The sequence below is a fragment of the Mus caroli genome, chromosome X (assembly GCF_900094665.2).
Source record: "Mus caroli chromosome X, CAROLI_EIJ_v1.1, whole genome shotgun sequence".
NCBI lineage: Eukaryota > Metazoa > Chordata > Mammalia > Rodentia > Muridae > Mus > Mus caroli.
Window position 1 is genome coordinate 140523292 of NC_034589.1, and position 18636 is coordinate 140541927.

At 35.5% G+C, this 18636-nt stretch overlaps 1 protein-coding gene across 21 annotated transcripts in view; it reads left to right on the forward strand.

The window, feature by feature from the left end:
- Window positions 1-18636, forward strand: part of Huwe1 (HECT, UBA and WWE domain containing E3 ubiquitin protein ligase 1) — a 137472-nt gene that overhangs the window by 83450 nt on the left and 35386 nt on the right. For 18 of the 21 annotated variants that reach the window (XM_029473129.1, XM_029473137.1, XM_029473130.1 and 15 more), the window contains 16 exons: window positions 1211-1448; window positions 1857-2087; window positions 4351-4473; window positions 4865-4960; window positions 5523-5792; window positions 7184-7336; window positions 8603-8730; window positions 8924-9005; window positions 9636-9812; window positions 9952-10111; window positions 10674-11032; window positions 12903-13098; window positions 13998-14165; window positions 15605-15750; window positions 16221-16287; window positions 17487-17704. In XM_029473129.1, the coding sequence (XP_029328989.1) occupies window positions 1211-1448; window positions 1857-2087; window positions 4351-4473; window positions 4865-4960; window positions 5523-5792; window positions 7184-7336; window positions 8603-8730; window positions 8924-9005; window positions 9636-9812; window positions 9952-10111; window positions 10674-11032; window positions 12903-13098; window positions 13998-14165; window positions 15605-15750; window positions 16221-16287; window positions 17487-17704 (2812 nt within the window). The remainder of the gene's footprint in view (window positions 1-1210; window positions 1449-1856; window positions 2088-4350; window positions 4474-4864; window positions 4961-5522; window positions 5793-7183; window positions 7337-8602; window positions 8731-8923; window positions 9006-9635; window positions 9813-9951; window positions 10112-10673; window positions 11033-12902; window positions 13099-13997; window positions 14166-15604; window positions 15751-16220; window positions 16288-17486; window positions 17705-18636) is intronic. The other 3 variants (XM_029473131.1, XM_029473138.1, XM_029473132.1) reach the window with 2 other exon arrangements.

Sequence of the window (18636 nt, forward strand, 5' to 3'; positions counted from 1 at the left end):
AAAGAGAGCTATTAGTTGTATCATTTTGTGTTTTATGAACAAGCCATGTATTTCCCTCTGAAGAAAGAGTCTGCATTTCAGCTAGAGAGGTGGTTGAGCAGAGAAGCGGACACTGCAGCTTTTTCATGGGACCCAAGTTCTATTTCCAATACCTATTTGGCATCTTACTACTGTCTGTAACTCATTCTAGGGTATATGATTACCTCTTCCTTGGCAATAAACACACATGTCAACAAACACTCATAAAAGTTAAAAAAAAAAAGTACGTGCATGAGTGTATATAGAATCTCTGTTTTTATATTTGGCTTTCCATTCCTACTACTACACATTTTTTTCTTTGAGTACAGTAAATTTGGTTTTTGTCTGTTTCACTTTGATTGGCCAAAACATTTTAAGATGAACTTAAGCAGTTTGAGTAGATTTTTTTTTAAGTCTTTAAAACATATGTAAATGGCATGTTAAAAGTAATAAGAACTTCTCATGAGCCTAACTCAATACATAAAGTATTGACCTTTGTCAAGAAAGGTTTCTTCTGCAGTAAGAAAGACAATTTCAGAAAACCACATCCACTCAAAATGCTGAGTTGTGGAGCCTAGTTCTATTGGATACATATACAAAATAACTCAGTACCTAAAGCTCATGGAAGATTTTAGAACAAGGGGTAGGAAAATTGTAAGAGCCGGAGGATCGGGACTTTTGGTAGTTTTTCTAGTAACATCAGAAACTATGACCATAAAGTTTCCCCAGTGTCAGCCTATACATGAACTGAACAGAGAAAACAAGAGACATTCCAAAGTGTGAGGAGAAGGCCACAAGGACTCAAACCTATACAAAGGTCTATACAGGCAATTAAGGAATGCTGAGAGTGTGAGTCTTCCCTAGGGAAGAGCATAAATGGTCAGCCCTGAAAAATATGCATACAATTAACATTATACAGATTGAACATGTTACAGTTAACAATATATGAGTATACATGTATATGCATTTATAGCAACAAAGAAAGAGGCCATGAATTTGAAAAAGTGAATAGTAGTATATGGGTGTAGTATTGGAGTGAGGGGGAGGGAAGGAGGAAGTGATACAATTATAATCTAAAAAACAAAAATGTGTATGAAGAGGACAAAAGATGGGGTACAAGTGTACTAGTGATCTTTCAATGTAAAATACTAGTTAATACTCTATTCACATGTTTTGTCTTATTTGAATTTAGAACTTTCAACTGGGCTCTATCCATGGGAGGAAAAGTTCCCGTTTCTGAGGGATTGGAACATTCAGATTTACCTGATGGCACAGGAGAATTCCTAGATGCCTGGCTTATGCTTGTAGAAAAGATGGTAAATCCCACCACGGTGCTTGAATCTCCACATTCGTTGCCTGCTAAATTGCCTGGAGGAGTCCAGAGCTTTCCACAATTTAGTGCCCTTCGCTTCCTTGTAGTAACTCAAAAAGTGAGTATTCTACATTTTAAAACCAAAGGGGGAAAAAAAACTCTTCATGCTAAGTAGTTATCACTACACTTTGTCCATATTAAAATGTGAATTTTGAAAAACAAATGGATTTGGTTTTCAGATTAGCTTTTTTTTTTTTTTTTTTTTTTTTTTTTTTTTTTTTTTTTTTACAAAAGGAATAAACCTTCAGTCTTCCTGCTATAAACTTGAAGTGCATGCTTCTGATTGGTTCTTCTTGTTGACTTAAATGTTCCCACCCTACCATACCCACCATCTCAGTGCCAGTTTAACTCTTTGTTGTTGTAACTGACTCATTGTGGAAGGGGCATGTCTGTGAGTCTTTTATTTTCCTTCTGAGGATTTGAATTGATGGGGAAACTCATCATACACTTTTCAAATGGCTTACAGGCAGCCTTTACTTGTATCAAGAACCTGTGGAACCGGAAACCCCTTAAAGTATATGGGGGACGAATGGCTGAGTCTATGCTGGCCATTTTGTGCCACATTCTCCGAGGGGAACCTGTGATTCGAGAAAGACTGAGCAAAGAGAAGGAAGGATCTCGCGGAGAAGAAGAAGCAGGCCAGGAAGAAGGTGGCTCGCGCAGAGAACCTCAAGTCAACCAGCAACAGCTACAACAGGTAGAGTGCTAGCCTCAGATTCTACACTTTCACCTTACATATAGACTCTAGTGCTCATAAATTTTGATTTTTAACCTCATCTCACTGTAGGCAAGACTGACTTCAAATTCTGAGTTATTTGCCACTTAACTTGCTTGTAAATTTTCTAAGCTTTCATACCACTGCTTTCCTTGGTTCTTAGTTTCTCAGCATTTTTTTCCTAGTGAGGAAAGGTAAAAGGTATGGTCCCAGTACTGTGTTCAGAAAACATATCTATATTTTCATAAACATTAATTACATAGTTTTCAGGAACCTACAAAGAATTTTTTGGTAGTACTGTCAACTACTTTCTGGTTAAACGATAAGGCAAACTATTATAGCTAAATATATTCTTCAGTAAAAGATTTTTGAAAAACTATTCACTAAACCTATATGATGTTAAAATAATAACATTTTGAAAATTAAAGACCAAAAGGGGGAAGTTTCGAAGAACATTTTAACATTTTTCTCACTTTTCTTACTCTTTGAGAATTTTACACATGTATTTTAATCATAGCCACCCCTCCAACCTCCTTCCCAAGTTTCCCCAACCTATTTCCCTCCTACCTTCGTGTTCTATTTTTCTTTCTTTTTTTTTTTTAAATAACCCACTGAGTCCCTTTAATGCTGACCGCATGTATGTAGGTATATGGCCAGCCACTGGAACATAGAAAGCTTAACAGTTGCCAGACCCTGAATTACTCTCTCTTCCCCAGCAGCCACAAACTATCAATAGCTCCTCAGCTAGAGGTGGGGCTTTGTGAACCCCTCACCATCCTTAGTTGAATGTTCATTGGCTTCATCATGTTTCAGGTAACTACAACTCTTGTGAGTTCATGAGTGCAAGGGCCATGCATGTCCAGAAAGCAGCATTTGAGAAGCATTCCATTTCATTTCCCATCTTAAGATCTTTCTGACCCCTTTTCCACCATACTCCCCAAGCCTTTGGAGGGTGGGTTTAATATGGGCTGAGCAATTGAAGTTGCTTATTCTCAATACTTGGAGTAAAAGTCTCTGCAGAAACTTCTTTTAAAGGCTGAATGCAACACTAATCTATAGGTATAAATATTGAAAAGTTAGCTTAAGTACATGACTTTCTCAGCCAGGGGCTTTTGACCAGGTATATATATATATATATATTGGTCCCTCCTGTGGACCAATCCTCAAATCCAATGAGGAAGCAGTTAGTTACCTCCATAATAATCATGCCACCATTGCATGGGGTCTGAATTGTAGCATGCCTGGATTCACAGCCGGGTAAGTCTGTTAATTACTTTTCTCCCCAAGTGACCTGCATAGCAGTTTCTGGCACTGTGAAAGCTAGCCAGCATCGAAACATAATCTAGCTCCATTATAATTTGATTTCTCTGTGTCCTGTAACCAAAGTGTGTTACATCTTCAGTGATGGGGTCTGAACAACCTAGCTAATCATTGGCAACCAAAAACAAAGGTAATATATCCTGTGCTGTTTAAAGGGACACTGAGGTTTCTTGAATTATAATACTCTTAGTAACATATTCCATGCCTGGCACTAAGATTTTTATTTAATATGATCCATGTCTTCTGGGAGCAGTGTTTTCTACTCATGCTAGGTACTTCCTCAAAATTTTAAGTATGAAGTTTCCTTTATTCAAATCTGTCTTCTCTCTATATATATGCATTGCTATGTCTTATTATAAAAATAAGTTCGTGTTTAGGAATTTTGAGATTTTATACTAATGTATAATAGTATGTATATATAATTATATTCTTATTCAGGAAATTAGTCTATTTCTTTTAGTTGGATGCTATGGTATAGGTTTATATATATACAAACTCTTATAGGTATATCTTATTTCACAATCACTTTGTGGTAATTGAAATCCTTGATCAGTTTTATAGATAGATTTTCTGTATGTTACAAGTTTCTAATTCAGAAAATAGGTGCCAATTTATACTTCTGTGTATCTCAAGTTAAAGTAACCATCTACCCTGGCCTTCATTTTGAGATGATGAAGCTGAGACATATATTGGTTCTTTACATCAATAAGCAACTTTAATGTTTGGATATTATATAACTACCAAAATGAAAGGAACATTGATGATAAATTACTGTTCTGACTTATAAGTACTCTTAGTTCACATAAACAATTCGTTATTTGATTTTTTTTTTCTGTTTTTGTTTGTTTTGTTTGTTTTATTTCTGTGTTAATGTGGCTCTGGGCTCTTGGTTTTTTTGTTTTGTTTGTTTTTGTTTTTAATATAGCTCATGGACATGGGTTTCACAAGAGAACATGCCATGGAGGCACTGTTGAATACCAGTACGATGGAACAAGCAACAGAGTACCTTTTAACCCACCCTCCTCCGATCATAGGAGGAGTTGTTCGGGTGAGTTGACACAGAAAAATCTTAACATTTTTCTGTATTACTTTAGCTGCTGAGCCTTTTTTACCCATGTCCTTTGCCTATGCTTTATGTACTAATTCTGAAAGCTTCAGAATATACTGCTAGGATCTTCTATTCCCTGACCATGCTGCCTTTTTTTTTTTTTTTTAAGTGCTTTGTTTGCAGAATTCTTTCTCTACTTAATTTTCATTGTAAATTTCCCCATTGTCCCTGTAGTGGTTGGTACCCACATAAGCCTTACTTTGGTTTAATTAGAGAGAGTAATATTCTAGTCTCATTCCCTTTCCTTATGAGGGTTTTGTTTTTTTGTTTTTTTTGGTTTCCTTATTTGGGGATTTTTATATTTATTGGATTCTCTGTTGTTACTTTGTAGGATCTTAGCATGTCAGAAGAGGACCAGATGATGAGAGCAATTGCTATGTCTCTGGGACAGGATATTCCAATGGATCAAAGGGCAGAGTCACCTGAGGTAACTAAAGTCTAGCATTCAAAAGTATCTTGTCCCATTAATCTGTGTATTTCTGTGAATACTATTTTTTTGTATTCTGTAATCACTATACAATGGTAGGAAAAGTTGGGGGAGTGAATACTTATTCATCTCAACGTTTTGATCTACTTAGCTAACTTTTATCAACCAAAATGAAGCTGTAGATGATTCAAATGAAGCATTAGTCTTTGTTGTCAATAAAACCCAAAATGGAACTAGTAGTAACCAGTAGTCCAAACTTAGCTATATAATGTTACTGATATTTACCACACTGGAAGGAAACATTGGATAGGATCTAAAAATGAGTTTTCTTGAGAATAGTACATACGATGTTACAAATTTCAACCGACAATGGTTTTGTGTGCTCTTAGTCTGTTTTTCCTATATTGCATTAACCTCTTTAGCTATTGTGTTGCATTCATTGCCATGCCCTTTTGAAATATTCAACTTTTTAACAATGTAGATGATATTCAAACACTGGGTAAGGTACTTAATTTTTTATTCTTTACCTCTGGCATATATTATCCCACTTTTCCACCTCCAGGAAGTTGCTTGCCGGAAGGAGGAAGAAGAACGTAAAGCTCGAGAAAAGCAAGAAGAGGAAGAAGCTAAATGTCTAGAGAAGTTTCAAGATGCTGACCCCTTGGAACAAGATGAGCTCCACACTTTCACAGATACAATGTTACCAGGCTGCTTCCATCTTCTTGATGAGTTGCCTGATACAGTGTACCGTGTTTGTGATCTGATCATGACAGCTATCAAACGTAATGGAGCTGACTATCGTGATATGATTCTAAAGCAAGTTGTCAACCAGGTAAGTTCTCAGAATACCGGATTTTGGAGTAAAATTGTTTTACTGTTATCTGTCAACTTCATTTCTGAAAAAGTCTTGCATTCTTTTGCTTGCAATCTAACTCTACTTGGTTATCTTCCTCAATTTATTTATTTCACACCAAAAAAATAGTCTTCAGAAGGTAAAAGCAGAGTTATGTAGAATAAAAGTCTTATGTTTGAGCTAAATTACATTTCATATTCAGAAAATACTAATTTTTTCCCCTTTGTATGATTTTCTGATGGATATTCAACCCAGTTTTGTTACTATTTTTAGTGTTTGTTTCCTCTCTGTTCTAATTATTGGGTTGGGATAAGAAACAAAGTATCCCCAATCTCTACTTGGAGAAATATCCCTGTAGCATTTATTTGTATATCTTTATAAATTTGTATCATTATATGTATTTAAGTCTTTAAGATGTTTTTTTATAAAATCTTTTCTTGGGTATCATTTAAGAGAAGAAATCTGTTTGGAGACAATGGAAACATAAGGATTGTTTGTTAGCTTTTAAAAAAAACAAGTGGAACCAATGTGATGGGTGTATCACAGGAATATGTGTGAGGAGCAGAAAGAGCTGAATGACAGTTATATCACTAAAGCTTACCACGGATGATAGCTCACAAAAATTGGGAACCTGGAACACAGTGCACTACACTAGGCTCAAAATTGTCTTTTCTAAGTCAAGCATCTCTGTTTTTTCTAGGCAGCTAGCCAAAGCATAAATTTTTAATAAATAGAAAGATAATCATAAGGAAAACTAGATACACAATCTTTTACTGGAATGTATGGTTACACAAATTAAATTAGTTTGAGGAAGGTTAAATTTTAATAAAGAAGATCAGTGATATCCCTATACTAATTTTAAGGAATTGAATATTTTAAAAATTAAAACTATGCTTCTGTTCTAAAATTTTAGTAGTTAGTTGAAGTAAAGATTGGCAGAATCTTTTGGAAGCTTACTATGTATACCAAAAATGTTTTTTTTTTACATTCATGCCCTTTGGTTTAGAATTCAGGCTTTCTGTAATACAATTTAAGAATAGCTGGTTTAGCAAAGTGTAAAAGTAATTACCTGCCAAGAACCCACATGGTACACAAAAAAAGTAAAATTTAAAAAGTGTTTAGAATAATTGTTAGTGATTGTGTCTTCTTTTGAAACATTCACTCTCTATCATAAATAGGTTGTTATTTCTACTTTTCTGCAAATATACTGAGGTTGGAGGGAATGTTTATGTTTAAAGTTTTTTAATATTTTCACAGACTGGGTTACTCTGTATGTACATGACTTGGCTGTTTTTTTGTGTTTTTTTTTTTTGTTGTTGTTGTTTTTTGGTTTTTTGTTTGTTTGTTTGTTTGTTTTTTGCCTTTTTTAGGTGTGGGAAGCTGCTGATGTATTGATCAAAGCTGCTCTTCCTCTAACAACAAGTGACACAAAAACAGTTTCAGAGTGGATCAGTCAGATGGCTACCCTGCCACAGGCCTCCAATTTGGCTACTAGAATCTTGCTTTTAACACTACTTTTTGAGGTAACAGATCTTTTGCCCCGTGTAATCCACTTATTGAAGAATTACCCTGCACTTAGCAATACATTGAATTGGAGAGAAGTTCAAAATATGGTCCTTGTATTTCACGTGTACCAATAGACTAAAAATGTGCATCATGAGGTTAGGGGTAGAAGGTTCTGTGTTGGGAAAGTTTATATATATCACTTATGAATATAATGCAAGAAGAACTTTTTAGAACAAGTGTTAAGTCAAAAGATGGTGGTCAGTTTCTGTCACTGTAGTTGAGTATGTACATGTGTAAAAGGCATACACACCAGTCAGATATCATTCTAGAAGGGGATTTCTTTGTATAGCCTGTCCAGGAATTAGCCCTGTAGACCAGGCTGGCCTTGAACTCAAAGAAATCACCTGCCTCTGCCTTCCAAGCACTGGGATTAAAGATATATGTCACCACTGCCCAGCTCATGAGTTAAAATTTTATAATGCTTTGAGATTAGATACTAATGAGAAAGTAAAGAACTGCATGTTTATGATCCTCCGTAACATTATAATATTTTTAAAAAGTTCTAATATTATTATAATTATAATAATATAATTATATATTAATATAATATAATAATAATATTATTATATTTAAAAAAAGAATCTCATTTAAAAAGATTTACTAATTTTTCCTTTCTAGTCTTTTTCATTTAAATAATCATGATTGTTTCCCTATGTCATATATATACATATGTTACTTTTACTAAATAACCATCTATTATTACTTATAATGGTTTTCTGTTAAAAAGCAAAACACTTTAATAGTACTGCTGTTAAGAATCATTATTTATTATCTTAGTTTTCTTGGAATATTTTAATGCTTCCTTATAAATCAAAAACAATTTAAATGTTAAGGCTGCATAGTCACTACTGAGTGGTAGTGGTGATAGGAGGCAGAGGCAGGCAGATCTCTTGAGTTTGAAGACAGCCCAGTCTACAGGGCTATATAGAGAAACCCTGGCTTATAAAACCAAACCAAAAGAGTGTGTAGCCTAAGTGACTATTATGAAGCCATTTTCTACATTTAAACACACATTATTATGCCTGATGCTATGTTTAATCATTACAATGACTGAGGAAGTAGATATGACTTCTCTTAACTCATGAGGAAACCAAAATGTAGAACACTCTTAAGTAACTAATGTGAGTCCACATAGCTCGGCTCATAGGTAATAAGGAATAGAATTTGCATTTAATTAGTTGTATAAATGTTAACCTTTGTTTGATTGTGTCTTTTTTAATCAGGAGTTGAAGCTACCTTGTGCCTGGGTGGTTGAATCAAGTGGCATTCTTAATGTCCTAATCAAACTCTTAGAAGTGGTTCAACCCTGCCTACAGGCTGCCAAAGAGCAAAAGGAAGTCCAGACCCCAAAGTGAGTGGCTCTTTATCTATCCTGGTTTCACTTCTGTTTCTCTGAGACTTGGCTTATGCGTTTAGGGTCTGAATCAGTTTTCTGAAGCATATGTGAAATAAATCTTGAGATCTTTATTTAGACAACTATAAAATACCTGACATTTTCCAAATTTGTGTAGTTTTCTGCCTTACACTAAATAATTTCTTCTTAGGTGGATCACCCCAGTGTTGCTCCTTATTGACTTTTATGAAAAGACAGCCATCTCATCAAAGAGAAGAGCCCAAATGACTAAGGTATGTGAAGCACTATGTGTGTGTGTTTTACATGGCCATTTCATTTCTTGCAGCAATAGTAAACAGAAAAAAGTAAAGATCAGAAGTGAAAACTGTAAAATCATCCCACAAAAATACAACTCTTGAGGGATTTCATTAGTTAAGTTTCTCTTTTAAATGAACAGTTCAAGTTGTTGTTGTTAGCAGTAGCAGCAGCAGCATTGCCATTATTTTTGGAACTATTTGGTAAAGGCCTCAAGATCTTACTCTGGGAATTAGTATGTTCTTTTGCTACTTGAAAAAAAACTGCAGTCTCTCTAGAAATATTTTCCTGAAACAAAGATTGTAGTATTCCATAATATCTCAGTAAGTTCTTAGTAGCATTTGTTCCTTATGTCTCTCAGGATCATAATTCTTTTATCAAAGATAATTTAAAACAAAGGGAAGAATAGGTTGTCAAGATAGGAAATTGTCAGGGGTTTTTGGCTTGGAAAAAGACCAAGAAATAAAGAAAGCCTCTTGAAAGTATATTGAATATACATTTTTTATCCTGCATTAGTTTTAAGCAGCTGTCTACTGATAGCTGCTGATTATTTTGACAATAAGTTGCAGGAAATATGAAGATACTTTATGCATTTGCATTTTATTTAGTACCTACAGTCCAACAGCAACAACTGGCGCTGGTTTGATGACCGCTCTGGGCGTTGGTGTAGTTACAGTGCTAGCAACAACAGCACCATTGATTCTGCCTGGAAATCTGGAGAAACAAGTGTAAGATTCACTGCAGGCCGACGAAGATACACTGTCCAGTTCACTACAATGGTGCAGGTACATGCTCAACTTATAGTGTAAACTTTATTAAAAAGAGGATATACATTTTACTTTATTTTTTCTGGTTTCAGTCCTGTCAGGTTAAGGAGTAGGATGTCTACTTCTAAATCCAGCTTTGTTTTGTCTGAATTCTTAGGTTAATGAAGAAACAGGAAACCGACGCCCTGTGATGCTGACTCTCCTCCGGGTGCCACGACTGAGTAAGAACTCAAAAAGCAGCAATGGACAGGAACTAGAGAAGACACTGGAAGAAAGCAAGGAGACTGATATCAAACATAAAGAAAATAAAGGCAATGGTATGTGCCTTACATTTTGCATTTGTTTTTCCTTCCAAGTGGTTGCTCTTGCTGGATATAGCTCAAGCTAGTCTCATTCAAAATCCTTCTACCTCAATCACCCAAGTAGTTGGAATTAAAGGTGTGTACTTTTTGTACCCTGCATTAATTTTTAATCCTTTTGTTGTTGTTGTTTTAACTGTGAAAGAATGGATTTGTTTAATTGTATTCAGTACCTTTGGAGGCCAGAAGATTAAGTCCCCTTTAAGCCAGACTTAGAGACAGTCATGAGCTACCCCACAGTAGAGCTGGGAACTGAACTCAGTCTTCTGCCATATGTACATGATCTTATTCACAGAGCCATATCTCCAGCCCCCTCATTATGAGTATATTAACATGTTTTAAGGTACTATGGCTTAATATCTGGAACTCAAAGAGACAGACAGATGGTCTTTTCCTAAGACCTTTACATCTGGTCTTAGAATTAGGTGTTTTTCAGCTCAAGTGATGGCTGTTTATTTTGGAAGGAGAGAGATTGAGTAAAATGTCAAATTGAAAACACTTTTTTTTTTTCAATTTGTAGATATCCCCTTAGCTCTAGAGAGCACAAACACTGAAAAAGAGGCAAACCTGGATGAAACAAAAATTGGGGAGATCCTAATCCAGGGCCTGACAGAAGATATGGTGACTGTTCTAATCCGTGCCTGTGTGAGCATGCTGGGAGTCCCTGTGGACCCAGACACTTTGCATGCCACCCTTCGTCTCTGTTTGAGGCTCACCCGAGACCACAAATATGCCATGATGTTTGCAGAACTGAAGAGTACACGAATGATCTTGAATTTGACTCAGAGCTCAGGTTTCAATGGGTTTACCCCCTTAGTCACCCTTCTCTTAAGGCACATCATTGAGGATCCTTGTACTCTTCGTCATACTATGGAAAAGGTCAGTATTTTTGGAGTCTTGTGCCTGTCTGTATATTTGGGTTTTTTTCTTTAATGTTCCTGGTCTGTTGTGCACTGATGGGCCTTTAATCATTGTAAAAATTAGAAAATAGGTTCTTATATTTTAGAACTAAATGAATATATTAGTGGAAGAAATAAAAAAATTCTAAAAATATTTACATTTAGTATAATTAAGAGATAAATATCATAATCAGCAAATCTTTTTACCTCCTAAATACCTTTGCTGAATTCTTATTCTTCTTACTAAATCTTTTTCAGTAATCATATAAATATTAGTAGGTTTCACTCTCTTTCTTGGAACATTAGAATTTTTTTATTCTTCATTCAAGATGGTTTTGCATCACGTGTCCAAAATCACGAGACTTAGAGCTGTTTAAAACAGCATATTTGAGGTCAGTGGGGGAAGAAATAGTTACATATAGACAGAATTTGGGCTTTCAAAAACCCAAATGTGCCGGGCGGTGGTGGCGCACGCCTTTAATCCTAGCACTTGGGAGGCAGAGGCAGGCAGATTTCTGAGTTCGAGGACAGCCAGGGCTACTCAGAGAAACCCTGTCTCAAAAAACCCAAATGTTTAAAAAGCTAAGATTATGTACAAAACATGATTGAATGAAGGGAATCTTTGAAAGACTTAAGTATTAAATTGAAGCAGACAATAACAGGAACAAAAGAAGATAAGTAGCAAAAGGCATGATTGGTTGGTAAGGCTACATCATTGTAGGACAGTTTCATGGTGCAGAGTAAGAGAACCTTCTAGAAATTGGGTTTTTTAAAACTTACTGTCTTGGTGGTACATGCCTTTAACCCCAGTACTCAGGAGGCAGAGACAGGCAGATTTCTGAGTTCAAGGCCAGCCTGGTCTACAGGGTGAGTTCCAGGACAGCCAGGCCTATACAGAGAAACCCTGTCTCGAAAAACCAAAAAAAAAAAAAAAAAAAAAAAACCACGTGTTTCCACATGATATAGTCTAGGTTTAAGACCAGTTTAGCTGTTTAAGCTGTTGCAGTAGTTTGGCTAAATTTCACTACAAAGAAGCAACTGCACCAAATCTGAAAATTTGTTGGTATGTATGTGCAAAAAAGTACAGTGCCCTCAAAGTCCAATAGATCTCCTGGAACTGGAGTTGTAGCTAAGTAGCCTGTTCATCTTAGGTTCTGGGAACTGAATTTAGTGTCTCTGCAACTGTACACACTCTTTCCATTACTCATCTACATATTCTATAGCTAAAGATTTGCCTCATGATAAATATCAGCTATATAAAAATGCATATACAAAAGTCTTTAATATTGTTTATAATATCAAGAAAATACAAGTCTAATATCAAAGAGTAGACAACTGTGTAAAGTATAAATCATGGCTTTACATATAAAGCAAAACTTCTGTATTTTAAATTAAGAAATATAACTGGCTAGATAAGCCAGATCTTCTAACGATTATAATATGCTATACTAGATAACATGAATAGTTTGTTAAAATACAATATCCCCAAAAGATTATATATTTTTAAAGGTTTTTAATCGCAGGATACTATACATAAATTTGATAGCTCTTTTAGCTGTCATCTCAAAGTGATGATTGACTAAATAAAGCATGAAGAAATTGTTCTATTATGTTAAATATAATTGAACTATTATAGCTTAAAATCACAACATTTGCGGAGTCTAGAGCCTACACTTAAATGTGGAAACTATATGGCATGTGTGATCAGATGCACCTCAATAACATTCATGTAAGAATTTAGTTTTGAAATCTTTTATGACTTGTATATGAGACTTATTTTAATTTTAAAGGGTCTTGAAGAACAAGAGTATCTTTCTCTTATTACTTAAATTGACAATGCTTTTTACTAGGTTGTTCGCTCAGCAGCTACAAGTGGAGCTGGAAGTACTACATCTGGTGTTGTATCTGGCAGCCTCGGTTCTCGGGAAATCAACTATATCCTTCGAGTCCTTGGACCAGCTGCCTGCCGCAATCCAGACATATTCACAGAAGTAGCCAATTGCTGTATCCGCATTGCCCTTCCAGCCCCTCGAGGCTCAGGAACTGGTCAGTTTCATTTGCTACTATTCTTTCAGAAAATTCTCTTTAGGCAGATATTGAGACATTGGTTGAGCATTTGACTCAGTAAATTCTGTATGTAATTCCCAGTAATTTCTCTTGGCCTTACTGCAGCTCCCAAGGATTCACTCACTCTAGTCTTTACCTACAAAGCATTCATCTTGATGTGACAATAAAAGTTAAATAACTGCAGTTGGTTTCTCTATAGTGTGATCATTGAAAAACAATTGTTTGTTTGGGTGACAGAATCCAGTGAAAAGTTTACAGTGCTACCTGTATTCTTAACCAAAAGTTAATGCCTTTATTTCATTGAGGAAGTAATTACATTAGTATCAAATTATGGAAATATTTTACTGAACAGCTAGCCTAAACCCATGGTAAACACGAATTGAAAGGAAAAATAAAAGTATCTCAGAAGAGAACGGTCACTTCTACTTGGATTGGATTCTGGATCCATTTCTAGGAGACTTGGGGGATATATGAAGTTTCTCAGAAGTTCATACAGACATTTACAAAATTGTTAGATTGTTTATTGAAATATAAAAACATTTCACCAGGCAATGGTGGCGCATGCCTTTAATCCCAGCACTCGGGAGGCAGAGGCAGGCGGATTTCTGAGTTCGAGGCCAGCCTGGCCTACAGAGTGAGTTCCAGGACAGCCAGAGCTACACAGAGAAACCCTGTCTTGAAAAACTTTAAAAAAACAAAACAAAATTTGTTTATAGTTTATAAAAGGTAGATTTCTTAAATAAAAGACTTGAACTTAATTTTTAAAGAATTATTTCTCCTGCTTTTATGTACTACACAATCCTTGTTCTGGGTACTTTCTTGTTGATAGTGAATACCAGTGTTCTATTGTCTGACTTTACTGTTTGATTTTGGCCTAGCTTCAGATGACGAATTTGAGAATCTTAGAATTAAAGGTCCTAATGCTGTACAGCTGGTAAAGACAACACCTTTGAAACCTTCATCTCTGCCTGTCATTCCTGATACTATAAAGGAAGTTATCTATGATATGTTGAATGCTTTGGCTGCATACCATGCTCCAGAGGAAGGTATGTATCTGCAATTGGTGTTCTGAAGGCTATATTATCTTGCATGGGTCATTTCAGCTAGCACATGGCTTAGTAAGCATTATACCCACAGTCCTGGGATCAAAAAGTGAATATGTTAGGGATGACATAAATGGCCCAGAAGGTAAGAACACCTTGTAGAAAACCAGTTTCCCAGCATTCACATCAGCCAACCTCAACCACTTCTGACTCTAGATTCAGAGGGTCCAATACCCTGGGCACTGCAGTCACCTGCACACAGATGTACATGCACAAACACACATACATAAAATTAAATCATTAAAAAACAATTATGACAAATAATATACACCCGAAGAGACTTACTTAGTATAAAATACAAGAGGTATGAGAATAATGGTGAGTCCTTAAGATAATGTGCGTAAATCTTTTCTGATAATGGATCTTGAATGATATTGATGAAGAGTTTACCAAGTGTCTGTTGTTTGAGAAAATAATATACCATAAACAGAAAGGTGAGACCAAAAGTTCTTGGTATTTGTTCACACAGCATTGTGTGAACAAATACCAAATTTTTTCTAAAGATATATTTACTATATATGTAAGTACACTGTGGCTGTCTTCAAACACTCCAGAAGAGGATGTCAGATCTCATTACAGATGGTTGTGAGCCACTATGTGGTTGCTGGGAATTGAACTCAGGACCTCTGGAAGAGCAGTCAGTGCTCTTAACCACTGAACCATCTCTCCAGCTTCCCAATTTTTTTTTTATTCTTTTATACCCAAAAGCAAAAAGTATATTATTAGTGTGACATGGCTTCCTTTTCAGGCCTCCATCCTAATCCTCCTTTACATGTGAGTGGTTGGAAAATTATATTTGAATTGCTTCGAACCCAAGGTTCTAATCCAGCCATGCTTTTAAGTTTTTAAGTTCATTTCACTAATTAAGTTTAATTAGTGAAATGAACAGTGATCATAATAACTGTAGAAAAATGTGAGACTTTCATTTGGTATTATTCATCTTTACAATATTCTGATCCTTTCCTCCTATCTCAGTATCATTACTGCATCTACTGCTCTAATTGATGTACCTATTGACTGGCCTCATATTATACAAGCCTTTTGCATATTGACAGTTTAAAAATGTAAGACTAATGAACTGCTTTGGTCATAAGACTAATTAATGTTGGAATAACAACCATGCTCTGTCAGTAATGATAGGCATACATTTTGAGAAATGCGTTAACTGATGTGTAAGCATTATAAAGGTCATTTGCTCAAAACTAAATTGGTGGTGTACCATGCTATAAACATAGGTTATGTTGTATATACCAATAGTTTTGTTGGTTCTACAACATAATTATTGCACTGGTACTCTTAAATGCAGCCCTATGAACATTGTGCTAATGTTGCACAATTAAAGGACCATATTTTAATTTAGATGTTTGTTTATATTTTTCTAGCAGACAAATCTGACCCTAAACCTGGGGGAACGACCCAAGAGGTTGGCCAGCTCCTACAAGACATGGGTGATGATGTATACCAGCAGTACCGGTCACTTACTCGTCAGAGCAGTGACTTTGATACACAGTCAGGTTTTTCCTTAAATGTAAGTGAATTTCAGCTGTCCTATATTTTCCTTCTCTTTCCACTGCTCCTACTTTCTCAGTATCTTGGGTTATCCTAAGGAAGCTTTAAAAGTATAAATTTTGTCAGTATGATGGTTCACACCTTTAATTGATCCCAGCATTCAGACGAAAGCAGGTTTTTGTGAGTTCAAAACCACCTTGGATTACATACTGAGACCCTGTTTAGAAAAAGTATTAATTTTAATATATGTGTAAATTATTTATTGCAGAAAAGTAAGGTATATTTGACATTTTTACTTTTGATTTGATTTTGTTTTTTGTTTTTGTTTTTTTCTTTACTTGACTATTCTGGAAACTGATAGCTTCCTATAGATTATAGGGAGAATGTGGTTGAAAGATGAACTAAGAAGAATCTGTAGCATTCTCAGACATTACTTGTAAAAGGAGTCATAACACCTGTATTCCTCACAGCTCACATGTATTCTTTCAGAGTCAGGTTTTTGCTGCAGATGGTGCCCCTGCTGAAACTTCCACAACTGGAGCCTCCCAAGGAGAGGGTAATAATTTGCCTTTCTTTATTATTTGTTGCGAAGAACACTTAAAGAAACTGGTTGTCTCTGCACTAGAGTAGACTAATAGATATCAGTGTCATATTTACATTTGTTTACTTGTCTAAGTGATTTCTAAGGGCTGTGCCTAATCTTCTGTAGATATAGGCTGCTGAAGTTAATAGAACTGTAATTTCCATTAACTTGTTAATGTTGCTATAATGATGTCCTTTGGTTGTACTATTTGTACTAGTCCATATATATATATAGTCCTTTTGTTTGACTCCCATGCGCTGGCTTGCATAGAGTGTTTGTGCCATTGACATGATTATAGTGATACACTTTTTGTAATTGATTCCTTTAATAGGGCTTTAAAAATAAAATTTAGGAGACTCTTCGGTTAATATACTAGTTCCAAGAGATTAAAAGGTGAGAAAGTAAGCTATCTTACCTTCTACAGGACCTGAGTTCAGTTCTTAAAAGTCACATGTCACTTACAACCAACCACTCATTGAAATAATGGCTTCTTCGGAAGCTTGGGTTTTAATGATTAAGAGCTCTAAGCCATAGTTGTTCTTGCAGAGTACCTGAATTCTTTTCCCAACACTATTTCTGGTGGCTCACAGATTTTTGGGGCATCTTTGTTCATACACATATCCACATACAATTAAAAATAATATCAATAGGATAATTGCTAAGTTATTTTACTGGCCTTGCTGACTAACAGCATATTAGTCAAAGAAAACTGTCTTTGCCCTTAGTATGCCTCCCTACAGCTTAAGAATTTTGTCTAATGAGGGAGACGACAACAATTGTAACTAATGGAATGAACATATACTTCCACGAGATAGAGAGAGCAATATTTCCATGTATCTAGATGGCACTTGAGTTGAATTACATAGTGTGTAGTAGGCAAGTGTGTGGAATCAAAAGAAAGGAGATGGATATTTAAAGAATTACTAACTATAATTCATTATTTCTAGGACATGAAATTGCATAATCATCAGGAAATAGTGGGTGCCTGGATGTTTGGTCCAAGCCTTCCTACTATGTCTTATCCATATTTATCATCTTTGTCATTTAACTACAGTGGTAATTAGTGATTTGTACAAGCGGCCTAAAATGGAGAAATACTGTCTTCATTCTACTTGTGGCTTGATTTTTAATGTTATTCCAGTGTAAAATTGAGTGTTTACCTGTTTTCTCAGGAGCTTCAACTCCAGAGGAGACTCGAGAAGGGAAGAAAGATAAAGAAGGGGACCGGACATCTGAGGAAGGCAAGCAGAAAAGCAAGGGCAGCAAACCTTTAATGCCTACCTCTACTATCCTTCGTCTTCTGGCAGAGTTGGTGAGGTCCTATGTTGGTATTGCTACCCTGATTGCAAACTACAGCTATACTGTGGGCCAGTCTGAGCTGATCAAAGAGGTAATATTTACAGTTTTTTCTTTCTTTGATATTTGGGTTATATCCTAGACTGTGTTGGAAACTATAATACTCATTGAAAGGAAAGCTAGTCTTTTCACCATGATGTGAAGCAATCAGAGTAACTGCAAGGAAACAGTTAATGAAATCTTTTGTATCTTGTTTGGCTTGACAAATTTTTAAATTCTTTTTTATTTGAGTCATTTTTCTGTTTGTCACTAACACTGTAGTATTGCTATGTAAATTATACAGATGCATATCTCTTTGGTGATACAGGCTTAAGAATATTATTGCTGAGCTCTAGAACATGAATTTATATAGCTTTAACAGATGCTACCTGAAGTTTACCAGAGTGTATATTCTAGTAGTTTTATGAGAGTTCTGATTGTCTCACCTTATGCCATCACATATTTCATTTTATTTTTTCCAATTGGTTTGTTAGTAGTTTTGTGGTTAGGATTTGCATTTTCTTGTTGGCCATATTTTCATGTTTTTTGGTTATTGAAAAAGGGTTGGTTGGTTGGTTGGTGGGTGGGTGGGTGAGACTCTTTTGTTGGCCTTAAATTCCTGGGCCCATCCTCAGCCACTCTCAAGAATAGCTGGAACTATTCTTGAATGCCAGTTAACACTTGGCTTCAAGTGTTTCATTAGATTCCTTATACATTGTATATGTGAGCCCTTTTTGTCATACATACATTCAACTTGTATATACTTGGTTTCATATCAAAGTTTATATTCATATGTTTTATTCCTAATTTATGGAACAAAACATTTAACTATGAATGTATTGAGTATCTTGCTTATTATATATCCAAACATATTACAGGTGTGGCTAGGTGGTTTATAAATACCATTGATATGACAACTCCACTTCAGAGTTATTAGTAGAAGTATCTCCTTAGAGTTAGGAGATAAGATTCAGAGATACAAGTGAG